Source organism: Haliotis asinina, chromosome 1 (assembly GCF_037392515.1).
Source record: "Haliotis asinina isolate JCU_RB_2024 chromosome 1, JCU_Hal_asi_v2, whole genome shotgun sequence".
NCBI classification, from domain to species: Eukaryota; Metazoa; Mollusca; class Gastropoda; order Lepetellida; family Haliotidae; genus Haliotis; species Haliotis asinina.
In genome coordinates, this window is record NC_090280.1 from 53,487,978 (window position 1) to 53,508,072 (window position 20,095).

The 20,095-nt window shown below is 39.5% G+C and overlaps 3 protein-coding genes across 4 annotated transcripts in view; 1 reads left to right on the top strand and 2 right to left on the bottom strand.

Moving 5' to 3' along the window:
- LOC137293917 (uncharacterized) overlaps window positions 1-8,693 on the bottom strand; it is a 39,321-nt gene extending 30,628 nt beyond the window's left edge. For both annotated transcript variants that reach the window (XM_067824758.1, XM_067824767.1), the window contains exons 1-3: window positions 8,615-8,693; window positions 3,620-4,497; window positions 18-219 (exon numbers count right to left, since the gene is read on the bottom strand). In XM_067824758.1, the coding sequence (XP_067680859.1) occupies window positions 18-219; window positions 3,620-4,450 (1,033 nt within the window). In that variant the 5' untranslated portion in view covers window positions 4,451-4,497; window positions 8,615-8,693. The remainder of the gene's footprint in view (window positions 1-17; window positions 220-3,619; window positions 4,498-8,614) is intronic.
- Window positions 8,694-8,861: 168 nt separating this feature from the next.
- On the top strand, window positions 8,862-14,641 carry LOC137293925 (DNA-directed RNA polymerase II subunit RPB11-a). Its single transcript, XM_067824781.1, has 4 exons — window positions 8,862-8,962; window positions 9,234-9,323; window positions 12,535-12,709; window positions 14,062-14,641. Exons 1-4 carry the CDS (start codon window positions 8,910-8,912, stop codon window positions 14,095-14,097), a joined length of 354 nt encoding a protein of 117 aa, XP_067680882.1. The 5' UTR covers window positions 8,862-8,909; the 3' UTR covers window positions 14,098-14,641.
- Window positions 14,642-16,121: 1,480 nt separating this feature from the next.
- LOC137280811 (selenoprotein H-like) lies at window positions 16,122-18,020 on the bottom strand (the record flags this gene model as incomplete). Its single annotated transcript, XM_067812016.1, has 3 exons — window positions 16,122-16,324; window positions 17,232-17,345; window positions 17,885-18,020. Coding segments are annotated over 2 exons (237 nt in total), but the record flags the coding sequence as incomplete, so codon positions are not given.
- Window positions 18,021-20,095: the final 2,075 nt, after the last annotated feature.

The window sequence follows — 20,095 nt, forward strand, 5'->3', positions numbered from 1 at the left end:
TTCAGGAGAGTACCTACCCAGTGATTTGCCATCGTCGAGACAGTCGCTGTCAGACCTGCAGGACTTCTCATGGGGCATCATGTCGTCAAGGTCCACTAGCCGAAGTGAGTAGCCATTGTTCACAACGATGAAGTCCTCCATGCTGATTTTCCCTATCGCCACATTACCAATGGGGCTGGATTCTAGATACTCCAGCAGCTTGGCAAGTTGGAGAGCATACTGACACAGAAACAAACAGCAGGGCTATTAGAAAATTCTCCGAAGTACCACCTATAAACTGCAATTAGTTCAAACAGCTGCAGGGGTGGCAGGAAGAAAATAATAATGTTTAATGATTTGCACAATATGCCTTTGATCATTGAAAGCATGCATGGTCTGGGTTGTCCCAGCTTTGATCAATGAAAGCATGCATGGTCTGGGTTGTCCCAGACAAAACAGACTTATCCAATTCCATAGCATAGTGTTACAAAATCCCAGAGATTTTACATTGTATCATGGGAAATCTATCATGTCTATGAATGGATAGCATTCAGACAACAACAATCAACAATACAAAAAGTCATTGAAGTCAAATCTAAATTTCAAACTGCTACAATTTCTTGATTTAGTCATGTAGTTTTTGTAAAATAATTCATAGAACAAATTTCTTGTCAAAGAATTTTCTAAACAGAATATAACAGATCATTTGTTATTCTTCACACGTCTGGAGTGAATATTCTCAATGAAGCATTTGGCATAGGACTTGAAAAATTTGATAATTAAGCAAACTTGGCATATAACATGAAGTTCCAATTTTGGTGACTGATGCTCATGTACATCATCTGATTGTCCAGTCCAAATTTGAATAGTTACCGCCATCATGTAGCTGGAATATTGCTGAATGAGGTGTTAAACAACCAAGTGTATGATAACACTGCCTGACACAAGGCACCCAGTGTGACACTACAGTTCACATGGCTACCAAGGTTTCACTGTTCACATGTTTTATGCTATTGCAAAAGCATCACAACATATATAATAACATTAATGGCATACCAATTAATCAAAATAATAGAAGACTGGTCGCAGTGACCAAACGAACAAGCAATCAATTGCATTTTCTCATAATGGAAGACGAATGATTTTTTAACTATTGTAATAATCTTTGAAACACATGACAGTAGAACATACAGTGTTCCCAGAAATTATTGAGAAAATCTTTGTTTTTTTTCTAATGATGCTAAGATTGGAAAAAGGGTTTTCAGTATGAACTAAGCATGCTAAATAAGGGAGACAACTCTTGAAGGCTTAGAAGGCAGCCCATTACGTCAAGAGTTATCTCCCTTGTCTGAGCAGACGGCTTCCTGTGTTGACATGGCAGAATTTACAGCAAGAGAGAAAAGAAAGCTCATTCTAGATGATTTTGAAAGGGGTGAGGCTGATGCTAAAGTGTTAGCTTGTAGACATGGTATTCCTTTGTCTACAGTATACAGAACTTTGAAGAATATTCAAACAGGAACCGGGATAGAGCACAAAGCAGGGGCAGGTCGGCCTAGGAAATTCAGTGTTGTGGATCGCCGAAGACTTGGGCAGATTGTGAGTAGGGGCAAATTGAAAAGTGCAGAGGAAGTCCTCAGGTATGCAATGAAACAGTTAGGCAGGAATTACAGAGACTTAATTGGGTGAAAAAACGTGGAATTCCCTCGCCGTTGATGAAAGATGCACAAAAGGAAAAGCGTTTAAACTGGTGTCGGGCTCATGAAAATCAAGATTGGGATAATGTTTCCTTTTCGGATGAAAGTTTTGTTTGGCTTTTCCCTAATTGTGTGAAACTTTGGACCAAAGATACTGTCAAACCTATCTACCAGCGACCAAAACATAGCCCGAAGTTTCACATGTGTGGTGGCATATCGGCTCGCGGAGTGACGCCATTGTGTGTTTTCACTGGAAACTTGACAAAAGAAAGATACATTGACATTCTAAATGGTCACCTTCTTCCGACAGCACAAACATTGTATGAAGATGATTGGATTTTCCAGCATTATAATGACCCAAAACACACTGCGCGCTACACAAAACAGTGGTTGTCGGGCGAAAATGTTCAAGTTTTAGACTGGCCCAGTTACAGCCCAGACCTAAACCCAATTGAGAATGTGTGGGGAGTCATGAAGGAAAGAATAAACCAAAAGGGACTGAGAAATATTGACGATATGAAGGCCGAGGTGGTCCAATATTGGGATACCCTGTCACACGATTACCTACAAACTTTGATGGGTAGTGTGCCTGGGCGTATTCAGGCATGCATTGCTGAGCGAGGAGGTCTAACAAAGTACTAAAACAAGACTGAGACTGTAAAAGGATGATATTTTAACATGTTTATGTAAGTAAAACGCCAGAAGTTACTAAACGTAATGAGTTACATGACGCAACATGATTCTCAATAATTTCTGGGAATACTATACAAGGCCTGAAACCTCGTTTAATTCTTATTTAACAAACTGACAAGTCGACCCGTGATGGTCCCGGGGTAGAACAGGCCTTCAGCAACCCATGCTTGCCATAAAAGGCAACTATGCTTGTTGTAAGAGGCAACTAACGGGATCGGGTGGTCAGGCTCGCTGACTTGGTTGACACATGTCATCTGTTCTCAGTTGCTCGATCACTGGATTGTGTGGTCCCGTGTGGACTTATTTAGAGCTGGAATATTGCTGAGTGCGGCGCAAAACAAAACTCATTCACTCACTCACTCAACTGAAGAGTCCAGGTAGTGTATGTTCATGATAAACTAGTCATCACTCTAAAATAGCAAGTTGCATCATGTTATACATATCTGCAATAACAACCTGGATAGGAAAATCAGAAACATGATGCTAACCCATTTTTTATGACTGTTCCATGGTAATGAAGCAATCATCAGTTGTGAGATTTGAACTACTTCCCAACACTATAAAACAATACCACAATACAATTTCTGTATCAGTAAAAGTTCTGCCAAAAGTAGGATGTGTTGTCACTGAGGCTGAAATGATCATTTTACTCCCACAGTCGACTAGTTCATACCTATTGACTTTTCTTTTCAGAAACTACATGACATACCCAGGGGTTAGGAGACACTGGGGCCATGGGCCATTTTGCACATTAGAATGAAAAATGGCCCATTAAAATTTGGAAGTTTACTACTGACACAAGGGCAGTGGCCCATTCTAAATTTAGAAAATGGCTAACAATCGTGAAAATGGCCCATTGTCAAAGTTCTCTTTCCCAGTCCCGGCATACCCATGGTGAAAACTTACTCAGTTTCTGATTTTAAAATTTGTTGGCATATGTCATATTCAAACTGATACTTCATACTAGCCCAGAGATTAAGGAAGTTTGATAAACAGCTCACCAAGTCAATTCAGTAGACCATAGAAGGTTATGCTATTTCTCATTCAGAAATGAATAGGGTTTTGTACTTCTTTTTTGTTAAACAAAACTCTCGGGAGGTTTCCTACTATAAGATAGCAATCTGTGAACCAGATAATCCAGTGGCTGACATCATGAACACTGACATGTAAATCTCTACTGATATAAAATCTGAACTCTAAAAAATTTAATTATCACAAACACCTCTCTTTATCTGTAGACCTATGGAACTTACCATAACTTTGGTCTGCCATGGCATCGACACAAGAGAATGGTGACTCAACGGTGAGCCTAACTCTGTGACAACAATCAGCCCTTTCTTCCGAATCTCGGGGGAGATCTGGTCTCCACGAACACAGTAGCCCAGCATGTTGACTATCGTGGGGTGTCGCAGCAGAGCCAGGTACAGTATCTCCCTCATCATTTTGTAATTTCCCATCAGACTACAATATTCAAAATCATACACCTTCTTCATACACTTGATCTTTGTACTGACGTCAAACGACTGACTCTTCACCGTCACTTCATGTCGACTGTACTCATCAAAGCGACCACGCTCCACGTACCTTTTATCAGACCGAGCCATATTCCCACCTATATGAAGACTATCAATCTCCTTACAAGACATATTGCTCTCCAAACCAATATCCAGCAGCAACGACTTTAACTCCAAAGCAACCTCGTCAGTTTCTCGTGCTGCACCCCAGTCATCAGGGTAGAGTTCAGAAATAAAGTTATGGATTTTTTTCTGTAAAATGGGATTAAATTTTAAAGACCCAGACATTAAAGACTGTCTCCTGATCTCTTGTTCCTTGTGCCAGTCATTGCTGGGCTCCTGGTTACCGGAAGGAACAGGTGCTCTAGCGTTTCCCAGCCTCTGCTTCGCTGCTTGGAAGCGTAACCCTTTCCTTTTGTCCAGGGACGGGAATGAGTTGCGGCGGTGAGAATGTGAGGTTTCATGTCCACTGAGAGATCTGTATGTGAAGTACACACCACACAGGCACAGAGTCAATATCACCAGCATCAGGCCAGTACGACATCGTATTCCAAGACAACGACGACGCATTTTTAAACGAATCTGGCGGGTGGTCCAATGAAATACACTTCTGGACACTGTAAGAAAAAGAAGTACACATAAATACAGGTGCAACATACTGCCATGACCTCACACCACATCTGTGTAGAGCATTTACACTTCACCACTTTCACTACAGGCAAACCAGGCATGATCTTCCTGTACAAGCAGGCTTTTTAGTGACACTGTAAGTAATTCATACAGCTGAACCGATTCATTAGCATGAATAATTTACTCATACATTGATACACACCCCAATACATTGCACTGAGGAGGAGGATTTTAAAAGGAATGACCCATTTTCTTCTGGGTAAGTACACATGTACTCATGTACTAAGGGAGGGAGCATCCTCCATTTTGTACACGACATGGAGAGGGGTCACTTACTTTGAACATAAATTTTAGAGGGGTGGGTGGTGGTCATTCACACTGTACATGCTTCTCCATAAAAATCACCACCACCCCAACCTCAACCCCCTAGCCATAATTTATGAGGGGGTTTGTGTTTGAAAATGTTTTCGAAGTGTGTTTATAGGATGTGCAAGTGCTGTTGGAAATTAAAAATAGAGGCTTGTAACTAATTTAATCCATTTGGGTTACTACAAAAAAAACGCTTCTGTTTCTCCAGAAAAATCATGATATGTCTGGCTGTATCCTCTAAGGTTGGTTCCTCCAAGAAGATACAGAGACAACAGATCTAAACAGCTATAACGATGTGACCTAGCTGTTTGTTTGGACATAACCAGTAACCTGCATGAGGTTGCCATGGCTACAGACCATGCACGTAACCAAAGCAACTGACTTAATAGAGTGTGTCAGCTTACTATTAGCATAGTAACACTGTTTGAATATCACCACAACAGTTTCATATCATGTAGTCTCCCTATATAACATCAGGAAACACATGGTAGGTTAGGAACACACCGAATTGAGCAGTTTGACAACTGGAACAATTAATTTTGTATCATTTTATCTATTCAGCATTTCAGTTTAAGTATAATCCACAATCATCATTTGTTTGTACGTTTGGTGTAATGTTTGCCTGATAAAATATTATGATGCTACATATCCAGCTACTAAACAGTCTTCCCACAGATGTGTTTGTGGACATACTGATTAGCACAAAGTGGACCTATTGAGGCATTATTCTACTGAACAAAGCTACAATAATATTTAGATCAGATAAAAACTAAGTATATTTTCTAAAAATTTTGTAACTCAGTAACACAAGACATTTTTTGCAATAGATGATAGGCAGAATATGCAGATCGTCCAGTTACCATGGTAACTAAAAGAACCCAGTCAAGAAGATAATGTCCTATACTATCCTACACAATACAATTTTCAACTTGCATTCCTCTGTCTTAGGAGTTAAAGTCTTTAGTCAGATGTATTTCCTGAGCCATACGCAACACTCACTCACTCACTCATTCATGTATTTCATATTAAGCAAGGTAAACCAGGAAACCTGAGGATTCCAGCACAAGCATTCTAAAGGCAAAAACCCTGCATACAAAACAGCATCAGTCTTGACCAGTAAGTCACCCATGCCCCCTGCACCAACTTGAAACCACAGTATTTGTATGTATGAAATACATCGATAATAGACCACTTCCTTGACAGGCATTTTAGAAGTTGCAAACAGTGCAAGCTGTCTAAACCGGCACTCTCTTCGACTGAAGAAATAATCTACTTTTGACAATGTTCCGGATTGTAGAGCTGATGATAAATGTACAAACCACAGACAGGACTGAGATTTTATGCCAGTGTTGACAACTTGCCGATTTGGACAGATGCCAGTTTTGACAGCTTCCACTGTAGATGAAGGAAAATCAAGTTCTAGTACAAGTTCTGGATAGTCAACTTCTTTATTACAATGGATGCGACCAGGTCAATAAATGTAACAAATGTCAAGACTGCTATAAGACTGGTTTGGTTTGATAGTTGTTTAATACTGCATTCAACAATATACCAGTTATGAGGCTGTGGTCTGTAAATAATAGAGCCTGAACCAGATAATCCAATGATCAAAAGCATAAGCATATTTTTTTTGTAATTGGGATACAATGACATGTGTCAACCAAACCATTCTGACAATCTGATCCCGTAGTTAAAGACCAATTCTAACCCAGATCTTTACAGGTTGTTGGAACTCTATAGATGCATCACTGTCTGACGCTTATGTCACTGTGAAACATAACTGTTTCCTAAGCAGCTAAAGATTCAAAAGCTACTGCTTATCACTTGATATCGGTACTCGGTCTCAGTACTGATAATCAGACACAATCTGTCAAACTGATTACAAATTGATGTTCTTGTAAATTATTACAGTACATACATCTTACACTATATTATAGTGAGTGAGTTCAGTTTTATGCCGCACTAAGCAATATTCCAGCCATATGGTAGCGGTCAGTAAATAATCGAGTCTGGACCACACAATCCAGTAAGCAACAACATGAGCATCGATCTTCACAATTGGGAACTGATGACAAGTGTCAACCAAGTCAGCCAGCCTGACCACCCGATCCCGCTTACAACAAGCATAGCTGCCTTTCATAGCACTGGTTGCTGAAGGCTTATTCTAGCCCGGGACCTTCACATTCTTTTCCTTCCACTATAATACAGAGCATACAACCTTTTACATAACTGAAGTCATTAATTACATTACTTCATACGTTTCATGCATTCATTTAGACATCTCATTCATAATTTCACATATTTCATACATTCATTCATACATTTGCATCAATTCATCATCAACATAAGGGATCTGAGCCTGATAAAACCATGAAATATTTCTGATTTACTCCTTTTTGGACAATGATGTTGCTAAAAGACGATGTTGGCTCAAAAAAGAAGGTGTAACCAGGTAGTGAAGAATACTGTAAGATCCCTAGGGGTTATCTGACCATACAGTCTTTCACACAAATTGATTGTAAACATGATCACACTTTAGATAATTGCAGAACATAAAAATTCTTACATTACATTACATTACATTACATTACATTACATTACATTACATTACATTACATTACATAAATGAGGTAACAAAACAGGTTCCCATTATGCTACCTGACTGAAAACAATTTATTTCAATTAAGTAATTGTCTGATATTCATCATGAAAAAACTAATAACAATGCCAAGTCAGCATTAAAGACACAGAAATAAATATACCAAACTGTTGCTACAATAACACATTAAAGAATATGTAATTGATTGTGTCCAAGCAGATACTTCAGTTTACAAAATAAATATTAAATTAACTTTCCCATTGTATGTATACTCACAACTGTTACTATATACTATACTGTCCACTATACATTGATCTCTAAATACATTCATTACTTCTATTGAGATAAATATGTAACTAAAACATGTGTTACATGTATTTCTCACGCTCTTGAGGTCATGACACCATGGAGATTGCTCATGACTATAGTCTATAGGCATAACGTTGAAAGTGTACAGGACACCAATCTGAAGACATCTATCAACATTATAACACTAGAAGGTAGACCTTACCTGGCCTTGCTAATTGTGCATCTTAAAAAATATTATCTGCTTCCTGTAATGTACTTCTGTGTTGCAAAGCTTCACTCTTGCTTGTCAACGGTATAAGAAGCTATACCGAAACGTCGCTCTCATAAAGAAGTACTTTACTGTCTTATTACTCACGTCTAATATGCCTTCCAAACAGATCAAACATGTACTTCCTGTCCATCACTTACTTTCACATCAATGAAGCATAGCGTGGGTATGTCGCTCAGGTGAGCGGCAACCACATCAACACTATCCCGGCACTACTGAACCATCGGCGAGAACCGTTGTGTACCTGTTCTCGCCTTTACTCTAATATCTAAGCTATATCCAGTATTATCAGACACCTAAGAGTATCATTGTTCTCCCGTTCTGAGCTCGCATACTTAATGAGGTAATCGTTATTACCACGCGAGACATTAACCGTATTGGCTCGGACTTACCTACCAATCGAGGCAATTAGGACATGAAAGCTAGAACCTGTTCCGATACGCATCACAGGTTATGCCAATGTTAGAGACTGTAGTAAAAGTATTTGTGCTTTTTATTCCACTGGTTAGTAATTGACAATATGTGCAATAGAGAAGTCTAGCTCGTAGAAGTTACTCACCAGGGGTTGAAGTTATTCACAACTTTTAGTCTGCATTCTTGCATTTATTTGTTGTCGGACAAGTGTCAGTGCACGAGTTATGTCCCTTCCTGTAACATTGCAATCGACTATTAAATAAAACGTTTAGCATCGTTTTGGCTCCAGAGTGATCTGTTAATTTTAACAAGGAATTACATGCTGTATTTTGTTATACTACATATTTTTCACTTGTTGTTATTATTTGCTGCTCTACCACAACGTGTGCTGCATTGAAAACCGGAAGTTTTGAAAGCGTGAAAACTGGAAGACGTAAAATATGAATGCGCCACCGACTTTTGAATCATTTCTCTTATTTGAGGGAGAAAAGAAGTAGGTATCTTTCAGTAATCGAGAGCAGAATCATGCCTTTTATTTGAGGGAGAAAAGAAGTAGATATCTTTCAGTATCTGAGAACAGATTACCTGTTGGGTCATGGAGACATCGTCGCTATTGTAGAGAAAAGATTCTTTGATTTGAATGATGTATCCTCATTTAATCATCAATTCGCTTACTCACCTACGCTTAAAACAAACACTCTCAAATTGTAATTTTGACCACTAACTTCAAAGAGAACTTTTCATGTATTTTGATTCCTTCACAGAATACAAATCGAGAAAGATACCAAGGTTCCAAATGCTGCCCTGTTTACAGTGAACAAGGAGGATCACACCCTAGGCAACACCATTACAGTGTAAGAACACAGGTCGGGAAGGGTGGACGTGACAAGACAGGAGACTGCTATCTTGTTCTAAATGGCTCCTGCTTTCACTTGCATTAAACCCAACTCCGTCCTGAGCTGTTTGTTTTCCTTCCAGTGACACATCCTTTGCTGAACTGTATCAGTACACAAACTCCACTGTTACTTATTGTGTGTATTATATTTGATTGGCTAGAGTGCAGTTTACCGGGCGCGCGACCCGGGACTGCTGAGCGTTCGCTAATGAGCGCGCTATAGCGCGCTGTAGAGCTACTGAACTGTCTCACTTTACCGCGCTGATGTATCCTTAGGGTTAGGGACCCCCCTTCTAGATCCTTAGGGTTAGGGACCCCCCTTCTAGATCCTTAGGGTTAGGGACCCCCGCTTCTAGATCCTTAGGGTTAGGGCCCCCCGCTTCTAGATCCTTAGGGTTAGGGACACCCCCCCTTCTAGATCCTTAGGGTTAGGGATCCCCCCTTCTAGGTCCTTAGGGTTAGGGACCCCCCTTCTAGATCTTTAGGGTTAGGGACCCCCCCTTCTAGATCCTTAGGATTAGTGAGTAAAGGTTAGGGTTGGCAAACCTTAGATGCGATTATATCCATCCACGAATCGAAAGTCAAACGATAAACGTCATCATATATCATAGCTTCGCTGGATTGGCTGCACAACATCTTGAAAACAATGCCTAGGTGTGGCTTCTCGCTTTGATGAATGGGTAGGCGGGGCCTAGCTCTGCGCATGCGCAGTAAATGAAAACAAACCATAATAGCTTGTTTTCATTCACTGCGCATGCGCAGAGCTAGTGGGGTAATGACCCGTTAAACGAGCACTAACAAACTGTGATCGCACCGGTGGTCCCGAGGTAGCGTGTCCGCTAATTAGTCTAATTAGAATCCCACGACCCCTGCTGAGAGCATTCGAGCCCCGCCAGCACAGCGAAAAAAATCGGAAAAAGCGCGCCCGGTAAAGTGCACTACTCCCATTTGATTACATTCGGAAACAATCCTAAACCCCAATGGACACCTTACAACTCATCACTAGGTTTTAACAGTGACCATAACTGAAAGAATACAAGAATCACATCATCCCAGCAACAAAACGCCCCAGCAAATTTGGTCAAATCGCCCCAGGTTTGGTCAAGTCGCCTCAAGGGGGTAGTCAAAATGCCCCAATTTACTTTATGTTGTTTAATATAGGCCAGAAACGCATAATGTTTGTCAACTTCCATATAAAATTCTTCACACTATTGTGTAGTAATATTTCTGATAAATTTCCCATTAGTAAACTGATAAGAGCAAAAGTAATGTGTAGACAACACTGTAATAACAGTTATTCGGTAAAGAATTACAAGAATAAATTAAAGGTTTGTATAATATGTTTATTGTAAATGCTGTAAATGCATAGTTTTTCTGTTTTTTTTGTGGGGTTCTTTGTCAGCATATGGCACTGAGTAATCGTAACAAGTATGGTATAATACATGTAGAAACTACCTAGAGTTTTGTCATCAGGGATATTGGAACTCTTATACAGAAGTTCCTCATACAGGACATCAGTTTTCACTTTTTAACTTTTGTCTGCATGGTGGGGAGGTCCATGAATGCAGTTGCTGAACTCTGAACTTTGTTCAGAAAGCAAAGATGTCCTTCTCAGCTGTGGTTGATGGCTCCCAGAGATGGCTCTCAATTTGTTCTCCTTCAGCAGGAGGACCTTGATTGGGAGCAGGGATGCCGATGCAGTGCTTTGATAAGTCCGTATAGTCCTAGATCTCTGAAGAAGTGATGAAGGGCAAGGCCATCAGTTTCCAAATAAATCGAAAAACTGGGTTCTTTTTCTGTATACCACCTGTAACAAGAAACTCAGTATCCAAGTCCTCTGGATCCATGGTCTTCCTTGTTAGCTGATCCTTCTTCTCTCCAGCTCCATTTGTTGTAGTATCTGGCTGCACTATGGTTGTAACCACATCCTCCACAGCAGTTGCAGCTGACTTGGATAACTCCTTTGTGGCATCCTCTTTATCTCATAAACTGAAATTTATCATTTTGCAATAGTTGTTTGAATACTGATCAAGTAAAATTGCCTCTTTATAAAGGCGAACTGGATTGTGACAGCCTCCTGATCATAATTGGAAATAATTAGCAGAAGCTCTTGATGTTAATTGGATTAATTGATTAAAGAAACAATTAAGCTGCAAAACTTTAAGAGGTTTATGTGATGTGACTGATAACTTGCCAGGGTTATCAGTATGGTTGTGAGGCGTATGACTGGGTGTGAAGTTAGTTCCCTTCTGAGTGACAGTAGCAGAGCAGCTGTGCTTCTTGTTGTGGACACTAAATCTTGTTCCTTGTGTTTAGTGAACATGTTTTAATACTAGTACGCTTTTATCCACATGTTTTGACAAGAAAAATAAAAAAGCTCAAGATAGTTTTGATACACATTCTACCATACTTGTTTACAAATCTATGCATTTACCGCCTCACTATTTGACAAGAGTAATTAACAAAAGCTTTAAATTGTTTTGATACATATTTTACCATACTTGTTAAGCAAGGGTAAAATGTGATATTGTTTCTTCTTGACTTTGTGCACTGTGTATTGCAACAGGATTTGAGGGAATGTGGGGTGTCAAGTGTGGGAATTATGCAATCATGCAAACCTCACAGGTTTCATTCCACTTACCCAACTTGCAATAGAGACTAGCATTTACACATCAGTGATTGTGCAGGGTGAATTTGTTAACCATGATTTGACTGTCACATAACTACAATTCGGATAATTTGATTCTAACCCAGTTCATGAAACTTACCCATTAAGTGTAAAAGGTGTGCTGCGAAATCTGATGTAGTATGTGATATGATCATGTTGTACTAAGTTGTATAAATGGATAACTTGTCTATATAACTAATAAATGCAGACAAAAATTGAGTCAAAAGTAGTAGTACTATTTAAATATTTTATGTGCCATTTGGTCCCGGACACTATTTCACAGGGAACAAAATAAGGGTTTAAAGTGGATTATCACACCCCAGTGGTTTCTCTACTAAAACCATAAGAGTTGGGTAAGTGGCACCACTCCAGCCTCACAGCATATTGACCCAAGCTGACTCTGTAAAATAACTGACAGTCTGTCTAAAGTGACACTAAACCCTGTCATTTAGCAGAATGACAGAAGTGCAGCTATGGTATCACAGACTTGGTTTTGTTGCAGTCAGCTGCTGAAGGACCCCCAGGTGTTGTTTGCTGGATACAAAGTGCCCCACCCCCTAGAACACAAGTTTGTAGTGAGGATACAGACCACCCCTGACTACAGTCCCCAGGAAGCCTTCACTAATGCCATCACAGATCTCATCAGTGAGATCTCACTACTGGAAGAGAGATTCAAAGTACAGTGCACATTGAAACTATACTATTCAATTTTTAGGCGTTTTTTTTTCAATTCGCATGACACCAAAAATTTAAAGTACAGTGTGTTCATGAAATTATACACTAGAGCTGCACTACATAGCTTCTAATAGGGATGATTTTAATTTCCATGGTGGGCAAGATTGATTCTAACATGTTTTCTGAACATCATGACAGAAATGAATATCAAAAGATGGGAATGATATCTTGGCTGTCTTCTGGCAGTGTGCAGCCAAAATGATGGAGAAATGCTGTATTGAACAGTTAATGTAGTTTTAGTGATTACTTTTGCTTTTACTGTGTACATTAAACAATACCTTAAGTTTAATCAGTGTGTCCCAGAGACTAAGTCATTTATCATGATTTCTGAAGACCATTTTGACATTTGACAATGAGGTGAATTTGCAGAGTGATAAATATTCAGTGCTTTCAACCACAAGCAAACTGTAGTGCAAATGGGTTGCACAGCGTAGAGAAAATGACCAGTCTCCTTACATGCGAACGAAGTGAGCAAAAGTTGGCAACATACTTCCTCGCTTCGGTTCAAAAAATATTTTTCTTGTCAAAATAAAATATCGCCACAATCGAAGATATACATCCATGTCTTTACTTGGTTGTACTCTCACAAGTGAACTATTTTTTATTCAACATTTTAAGCGCAACTTGTGGTACATCAGACCGTTCTTCACCTCCATTCCCCCTTCCAGCTTCTGGTTCAACGGAGTGAAGGAACAGGAGGGTATTATTGCATATGGAATGCTTACAGTTGCCTCCCCTGCTTCATTTGCCCATTACGCCAGAAGTGTTTTTATGTAGAATAAATGTTATGAAAATTCTAACAATAGCCACGACATATCAGACAAATAAACTCCAACAGGTTCATGATATAATTAGGCAGTGTGGTATTTCTTTTTAATTTCTACTTACTCTTGTTCCGTCTCTCCGTTCAACTGGTAGCCGACAGAGGTAATGGAGGCGAACAATCTGAATACTACAAGTGGCGTTTAAATTGTTGAATAAAACATATTTCTTGTGAGTAATTATTAAACATGGGGGAAGGAAATCTGAGAGCACAACCAAGGGAGGAAATGGGAGTGAACCTTTGATGGTGGCAATAATTTATTTTGACATGAAAAATATCCAAAGCGAGGAAAGTATGTTGCCAACCTTTGCTCGTTTCGCTCACATATAAGAAAACCAGTCATGTTCCTTATGCTGCACAATCCCATTTGCACTGCAGTTTGCCTGTCTTTCAAGTAGTGGTCAGATACAGCATATTCACTGTTGCTGATAAATCACATCATGTTACACCTATTTCACAATTCTCTTGCAGGAGTCGGTGAAGGAACGACAGGAAGGAGACATATGAAGAGGAGGAACCTGAACGAAATATGACGTTTTAAAAGTGAACATTTCTTTTGAGTCTCAACTGACGTAGTTATTTGTGGTTTCCTAGTGTTTAGTTGTATTGGTAACCATGGTAACAGTCATCAACATTTTACTCCAAAGATTCAAAACTGTTCTCACTGGATGAGTAATAGAAATGTTAGAACTTGTGTAAATTTATTTGGAGGAGTTTTGTATAGAATGTCAGTTACTCCCTTTGTTACAATAATTGAGTTTGTTTTGGAAGGACAACCAGGAATCAAAACACATTTCTGAATCAGAAGCAGTGGAGTGGCCAAGTGAATAACGCATTCACTTTTCCTGCCAATGGACTGGGGTCCATTTCCCCACATGGATGCTAATGTGATTCTTTGATACATGCAGATCAAGAGACTACAGATTTCCTTTAACTTTCACCTGAGGGTGAACCATGCAATATTGAATAACAAGTGACTTGAGGTTATTGTGAGAAGTCGTCATATTTGGTTTCATTGCATACATTTGTAAATAAATCATTTACATCATGATAGTGACTGACAGCCTTTCTAATTTTCTTGACATTCGTCCTAATCCAAGAAACCTTTTCCGTATATACTTGTTTATGGTCATTATATAACTTTGATTTGTTTCAAACTTTCATTTGAAAAACAAGATGGCCGACATGCCTGGTTGGTGATCACTTGGCATTACAGTATTTTCTAGATTTGTCTGCATCATATCTGTGCTTCTGCATTTTACTTAAGTGGTGAACATCTTGCATCACTTCAAAGTTTCCTCTTTCCGTATGTGACCGGTAAAGATCTGGATTAGAATTGATCTTCAGTAGACAATGCTTGTCTTAAGATGCAACCGACCGGATCAGGTGGTCAGTCTGGTCTGGTCCAGATTCAATTATTTACAGACCACCACCATACAGCTGGAATATTGCTGAGTGTGGCGTAACACTAAACTCACTCACTCACTCCTACAGTATGCTGACGTGACTTGAATTCTGTTAAGGCAATCAATCAATCAAGTGAAATCAAATTGAAAGTGGCAATAAATCCAACTCATTCACTCCTGTATATGTATATATGGAGGAGATTCTCTAGTTTGGTTTGGTAGTGATCAATCTTTTGAAAACATGAAATGCTGTTATGTGATGCATCTAGAGCAGCTGAAATGCACAGTGGATGCAGTCTTGCTGAAGTGAGTATGAGTCATCTTTCACTGGAGATCCATAAAGACTACTTCAGGTAAACACAAGGGGTTTGAGTGAGTGAGTGAGTGAGTGAGTGAGTGAGTTTAGTTTTACGCTGCACTCAGCAATATTCCAGCTATATGGCGGCGGTCTGTACATAATCGAGTCTGGACCAGACAATCCAGTGATCAACAACATGAGCATCGATCTGCGCAATTGGGAACCAATGACATGTGTCAACCAAGTCAGAGAGACTGACCACCCGACCCCGCTTACGACAAGCATAGTCGCCTTTTGTGGCAAGCATGGGTTGCTGAAGGTCTGTTCTACCCCGGGACCTTCACGGGTACAAGGGGTTTGACTATCCAGTCACACTGAAGCACGACTTAGTCACTGATTTAATTCAAAGTTTTCTTTCTAAAATGGTTGGGCCATAGCACCTTCATTTCAGAAATTGAGAATGGAAATCATACATTGTAAGAGAATTTGCTCTGGATGAGTGAGCTTAGTTTTATGCAGCACACAGCAATATTCCACCACTAAGGCAATGGTCTATAAATAATACAGTCTGGAGCAGACAATCCTGTGATCAGCTATTTGGGCATCAATGGACGCAAGTGGGATACGACGATGTGTCAACCAAGTCAACAACAGAGATGTAGGTGAAGTGGGGCTTAACATACTTGAGAATACATGTATATCACTCTTATGACAATGTGCATGTGTGTGTAGGAGTGGCTGGTTTCATCTCCAAACCGACCTGTCCTCGTACCCATTGACACTAAAGTTTGAGACATTTTTGAGACATTTTATTAAGAATTCACCTGTCAGCGAGTCTGATACACACACACAATTACAAAATGTCAAACACAGTGTTAGAGGTCACATCTGAATATCACAACCAAGTTTCATCGATGCTCATCCCAGTGATCTGCAGTCTATCAAACTTCCAGTATCCAACAGATTTACATCTTGCGTCGAACTCCTTCATCGAGACAGTCACACAGAGCAATGGAAGTCACCAATACACCTGAAAGGAAGTGGTACACAGGCATTGTACTGACTACAGTTATATACAGAAACCAGGAGTCTTCAATGACACATCTGATTGAGAAATCTTGAGCAGAATATAATATATCAAGAAGTCAGCTGGAATGACTCGCTAATCTTGCTTGGGGGTATGTAACTTTACTCATCAAATAACAACAAAAAGTTAACTGCAATACCTGCAGGAATATGTGACAATAACTGAGATTACAAGTCTTCACATGCATAATGCATGAACCACTTAACAGCCAGTTGAGTGGCTATACTCCATCCTGATCTGATTGAGAAATCTTGAGCAGAATATAATATATCAAGAAGTCAGCTGGAATGACTCGCTAATCTTGCTTGGGGGTATGTAACTTTACTCATCAAATAACAACAAAAAGTTAACTGCAATACCTGCAGGAATATGTGACAATAACAGAGATTACAAGTCTTCACATGCATAATGCATGAACCACTTAACAGCCAGTTGAGTGGCTATACTCCATCCTGATCTGCAATGAACGGCAGCCTTTTAGAAAATCTTGAAATTAGGTCAAAACACGCCATTTCATGCCCTGTATTTATTTTGCCATGGTAGCAGAAAATTATATTGGGAAGAAAATGTAGACAGCTCCTGGGCCAAGATTTTTGAAGCTCTCTTAGTGCTACAATAGTTGCAAATGCAATGCACGAACATTAACTTAAGGCTATTACTACTAAGAGAGCTTTGAAAACGTAGGCCCTGTAACGAAACGTCCTTTTCCCAGCAATTAATAGAAACAAAACATACAATATAACAATAATTATCATTTGTAAACCATACTAATGTAAATAAGTTACAAGTAATATCATGCAGCCCCTAGCAAGCAGGTATCTTGGCTGCCTTGCTATAGTAAATGACTTACCTTAGCTGTAACTTTACTTCAGGTTCTTTTGAATCTCCTTAGCTATGACATCACTGTCCGGGAACTTCAGCTTCCTCGGGGGACCTTTCTTGAGGCCGGTCCACACAAGGATATCTGAAACGTAACTAGACAGTCTCAAATACTGAAGTTTCGAGGGGTGGGGTGATGGGTTCATGACTGACATTGATACTTTGTTCAACAACTGAAAGAATGTGCAGTGTCCCTAGATAAAAATTCTGACTTCAAAGAGGCAGGTTTACTAAAAATCCTTGATGGCAACAAGGTGTCCAAAAACAATGAGCTAATGTTTACAAGAACATTGCCTTCTGTCAAAAACAGATTGAAATTTAAACTAAAATATACCAAGTTATTGCATAGGGTTTAATTAAACGTTGGATTGCAAATTCAGAATTGGCATAATCTACTTTGTGCGTACGATTACCCAAACTTGTTATTCATTAATCTAAAATTTTTCAAATGTGACATGTTTTACTAAACCCATCCTAACACCCATGCCCCACTAATATTCACTTCCCTTTCCCTACAATTTTTCAGGCCATTCATATGACTGAAATACCTCCCTCTTCACTACCCTGCTTCTGTGGCATGGGTGCTTGGGGCATTTTGCTGCTACTTTCCGAACGCACATTTACCTGATCCATCCTCGGTGTTCAGGGTGACCTCAAAGCTGCCACGGCGTGGCTTCTCAGGGTTTAAGGTCAGGTTCACTTCACTGAAGTGACTGCGCAGAGCATCAGCAAGTTCCGTAGCTCTGCGCTCAAACACTCGTCAGGATTTGCTGGAAATATAAGAAAAACATTCACTGGACACTGGACCATCAATGTGTCTTTGCTTCAAACAACTCCAGACAGTGATATTATGTGGGGACATTTCTAATTCTGAATGATATGTTATATTCACCTGATGAAAGAGGTAAGAATATACTAAGAAACGTCATGTTCCTCATGATAAAGATGATGACATCCACAAAGTTCACCATTTTTGATCAGCTGTATTTTATCCACATGCAGACGAACAAATCATCACTTATCAAACAAAACAACACCAAACTCGTTAGATCCCAACCCCATTCACCACCATCCCTCCCCCTTCCAGAAAAGTCTCACCCAGTAATTCCAGTCATACTGTCCCTTAGACTAATCCAGTCCAGAAAGTGCGGCAAGTCTACATTCTGGGCTCCATTTGATAATTTTTTATCAACACAATCCAGAAGCCGATTTCATCCCTGTGAAATATATTCATTTCAGAAGGGGCCATATTATTGATCAATTCATGATGTCAGGTTTCTGAGACGATATTAGATGCTAGTCTAAGGCAGGCTATTGTACAGTAAACTGACCAGTGTTCAATGGTGAGGTTGATGATGTGATTCACATCGCTAATTTCTCTTGTTGACAATTTCGGTTTCTTCACTTCTGTTGCATCGTCTGCCCCAGCTGCAACTTCGTCTTCCGATAACCTAACTTCGTTTTTTTCCGTCGTTTTACCTCGTCTTCTGTTCTTCCTTTCCATGCTGCCCTCGCTGATGCTGACCCGTAAATCGGACAACGGCAGACTAGTTTACTCACATCAATGCGCTGCTGATAGACTATATATACAGACGGAGCCGAGTTTATACAGGGACGTGATATTTTCCCGCCGTTTCGGCTTAAATCTTCCTTGGTAAAATTAGTCCGGCCGACAGTCCTTTAACCACATTATATTCCCTACTGCCAGTCCTTAAATGAAGCAAGTCTAGATTTCCTCTGAATCTCTGGTCTCCCTGGGGCTTCTTCTCAATTTATATGAGTTCGTATGTTACCATCAAGATTACATATATTCAGAGACCAAGCATTAGTCAATCTACTGTGAGTGGCCAGTTTAACCATTATTTCAAAAGTAACCACCACGAAATTTATGTTACAAAAATTAAAATAATTGTTGATACTTTTAAATTTATTGTTTAATTGGGTCTCCGAGCGGAAATTCTAAAATGGCTTTTCGGTGGCTAAGGCACGTTTTGATCGGTGGGTACTGTAGTTTGTAAAATCACGTTAAATAAATTATACTTAAAAAATGCATATGAAATTTGATATAAAATATAGTTTTGAAATGAGGTTATATTATTTACGTTTTGTCTCCGACAACAACATGTTTCACACGTCCACCATGTTTTGAAACGTTTTAAATTTCTGATCATGCATTCCACAAGGGGTTTTCCAAAGAAATGTTCGTATTTATATTTTTTCTTATCTGAAGGTGGTCACTGTGATACAAGGGACAAGATACATAATGACAAACGTGCATATAAACAGACAGATAATTACATTAATTTCAACCATTTATCATGCCAACTATCAGTCCCGATATGGCATATGAAAAATCAGAGACTATTTAACACACACACACACACACACACACACACACACACACACACACACACACACACACACACACACACACACATGTGTGTGTGTGTGGTTGTGTGTATATACAGAGGGAGAGAGAGAGAGAGATTAAATAGATAATTATATATTTATTCTATGGTGTCTGGTTAAATATAGGTCTCGAACACTAAGAACCTGAATCATATTTGGTATTTTGTAGGTGATTCTCGTGAAACATCAGCATTGTAACAAGAATAACAAGACATGTTTTGAAGAAATGTAATATTGAAATATATATGGCCAACTCGTGACAGCTACACTTGGTTGTGTTCGGCGTGTGTCATCGTGAACTATATATGTTCTGGTTTTTGGTTCGTCTCCTAGCTGTCCCCAAGAGAAAGAGACCAACTCATGATGACAGTGACTACGCAGGTGCAGGCAGTCGTAGCCACAAACTGAAGTAAAATATCCACTTTT

What these genes read in the sequence shown, in the direction of transcription:
- LOC137293925 (XM_067824781.1), top strand. Translation starts at nt 8,910, where the DNA reads ATGAATGCGCCACCGACTTTTGAATCATTTCTCTTATTTGAGGGAGAA. An exon ending in TTATTTGAGGGAGAAAAGAA is followed by an intron (nt 8,963 to 9,233) that starts GTAGGTATCTTT and finishes ATTCCTTCACAG; the next exon opens with AATACAAATCGAGAAAGATA. An exon ending in CTAGGCAACACCATTACAGT is followed by an intron (nt 9,324 to 12,534) that starts GTAAGAACACAG and finishes GTTTTGTTGCAG; the next exon opens with TCAGCTGCTGAAGGACCCCC.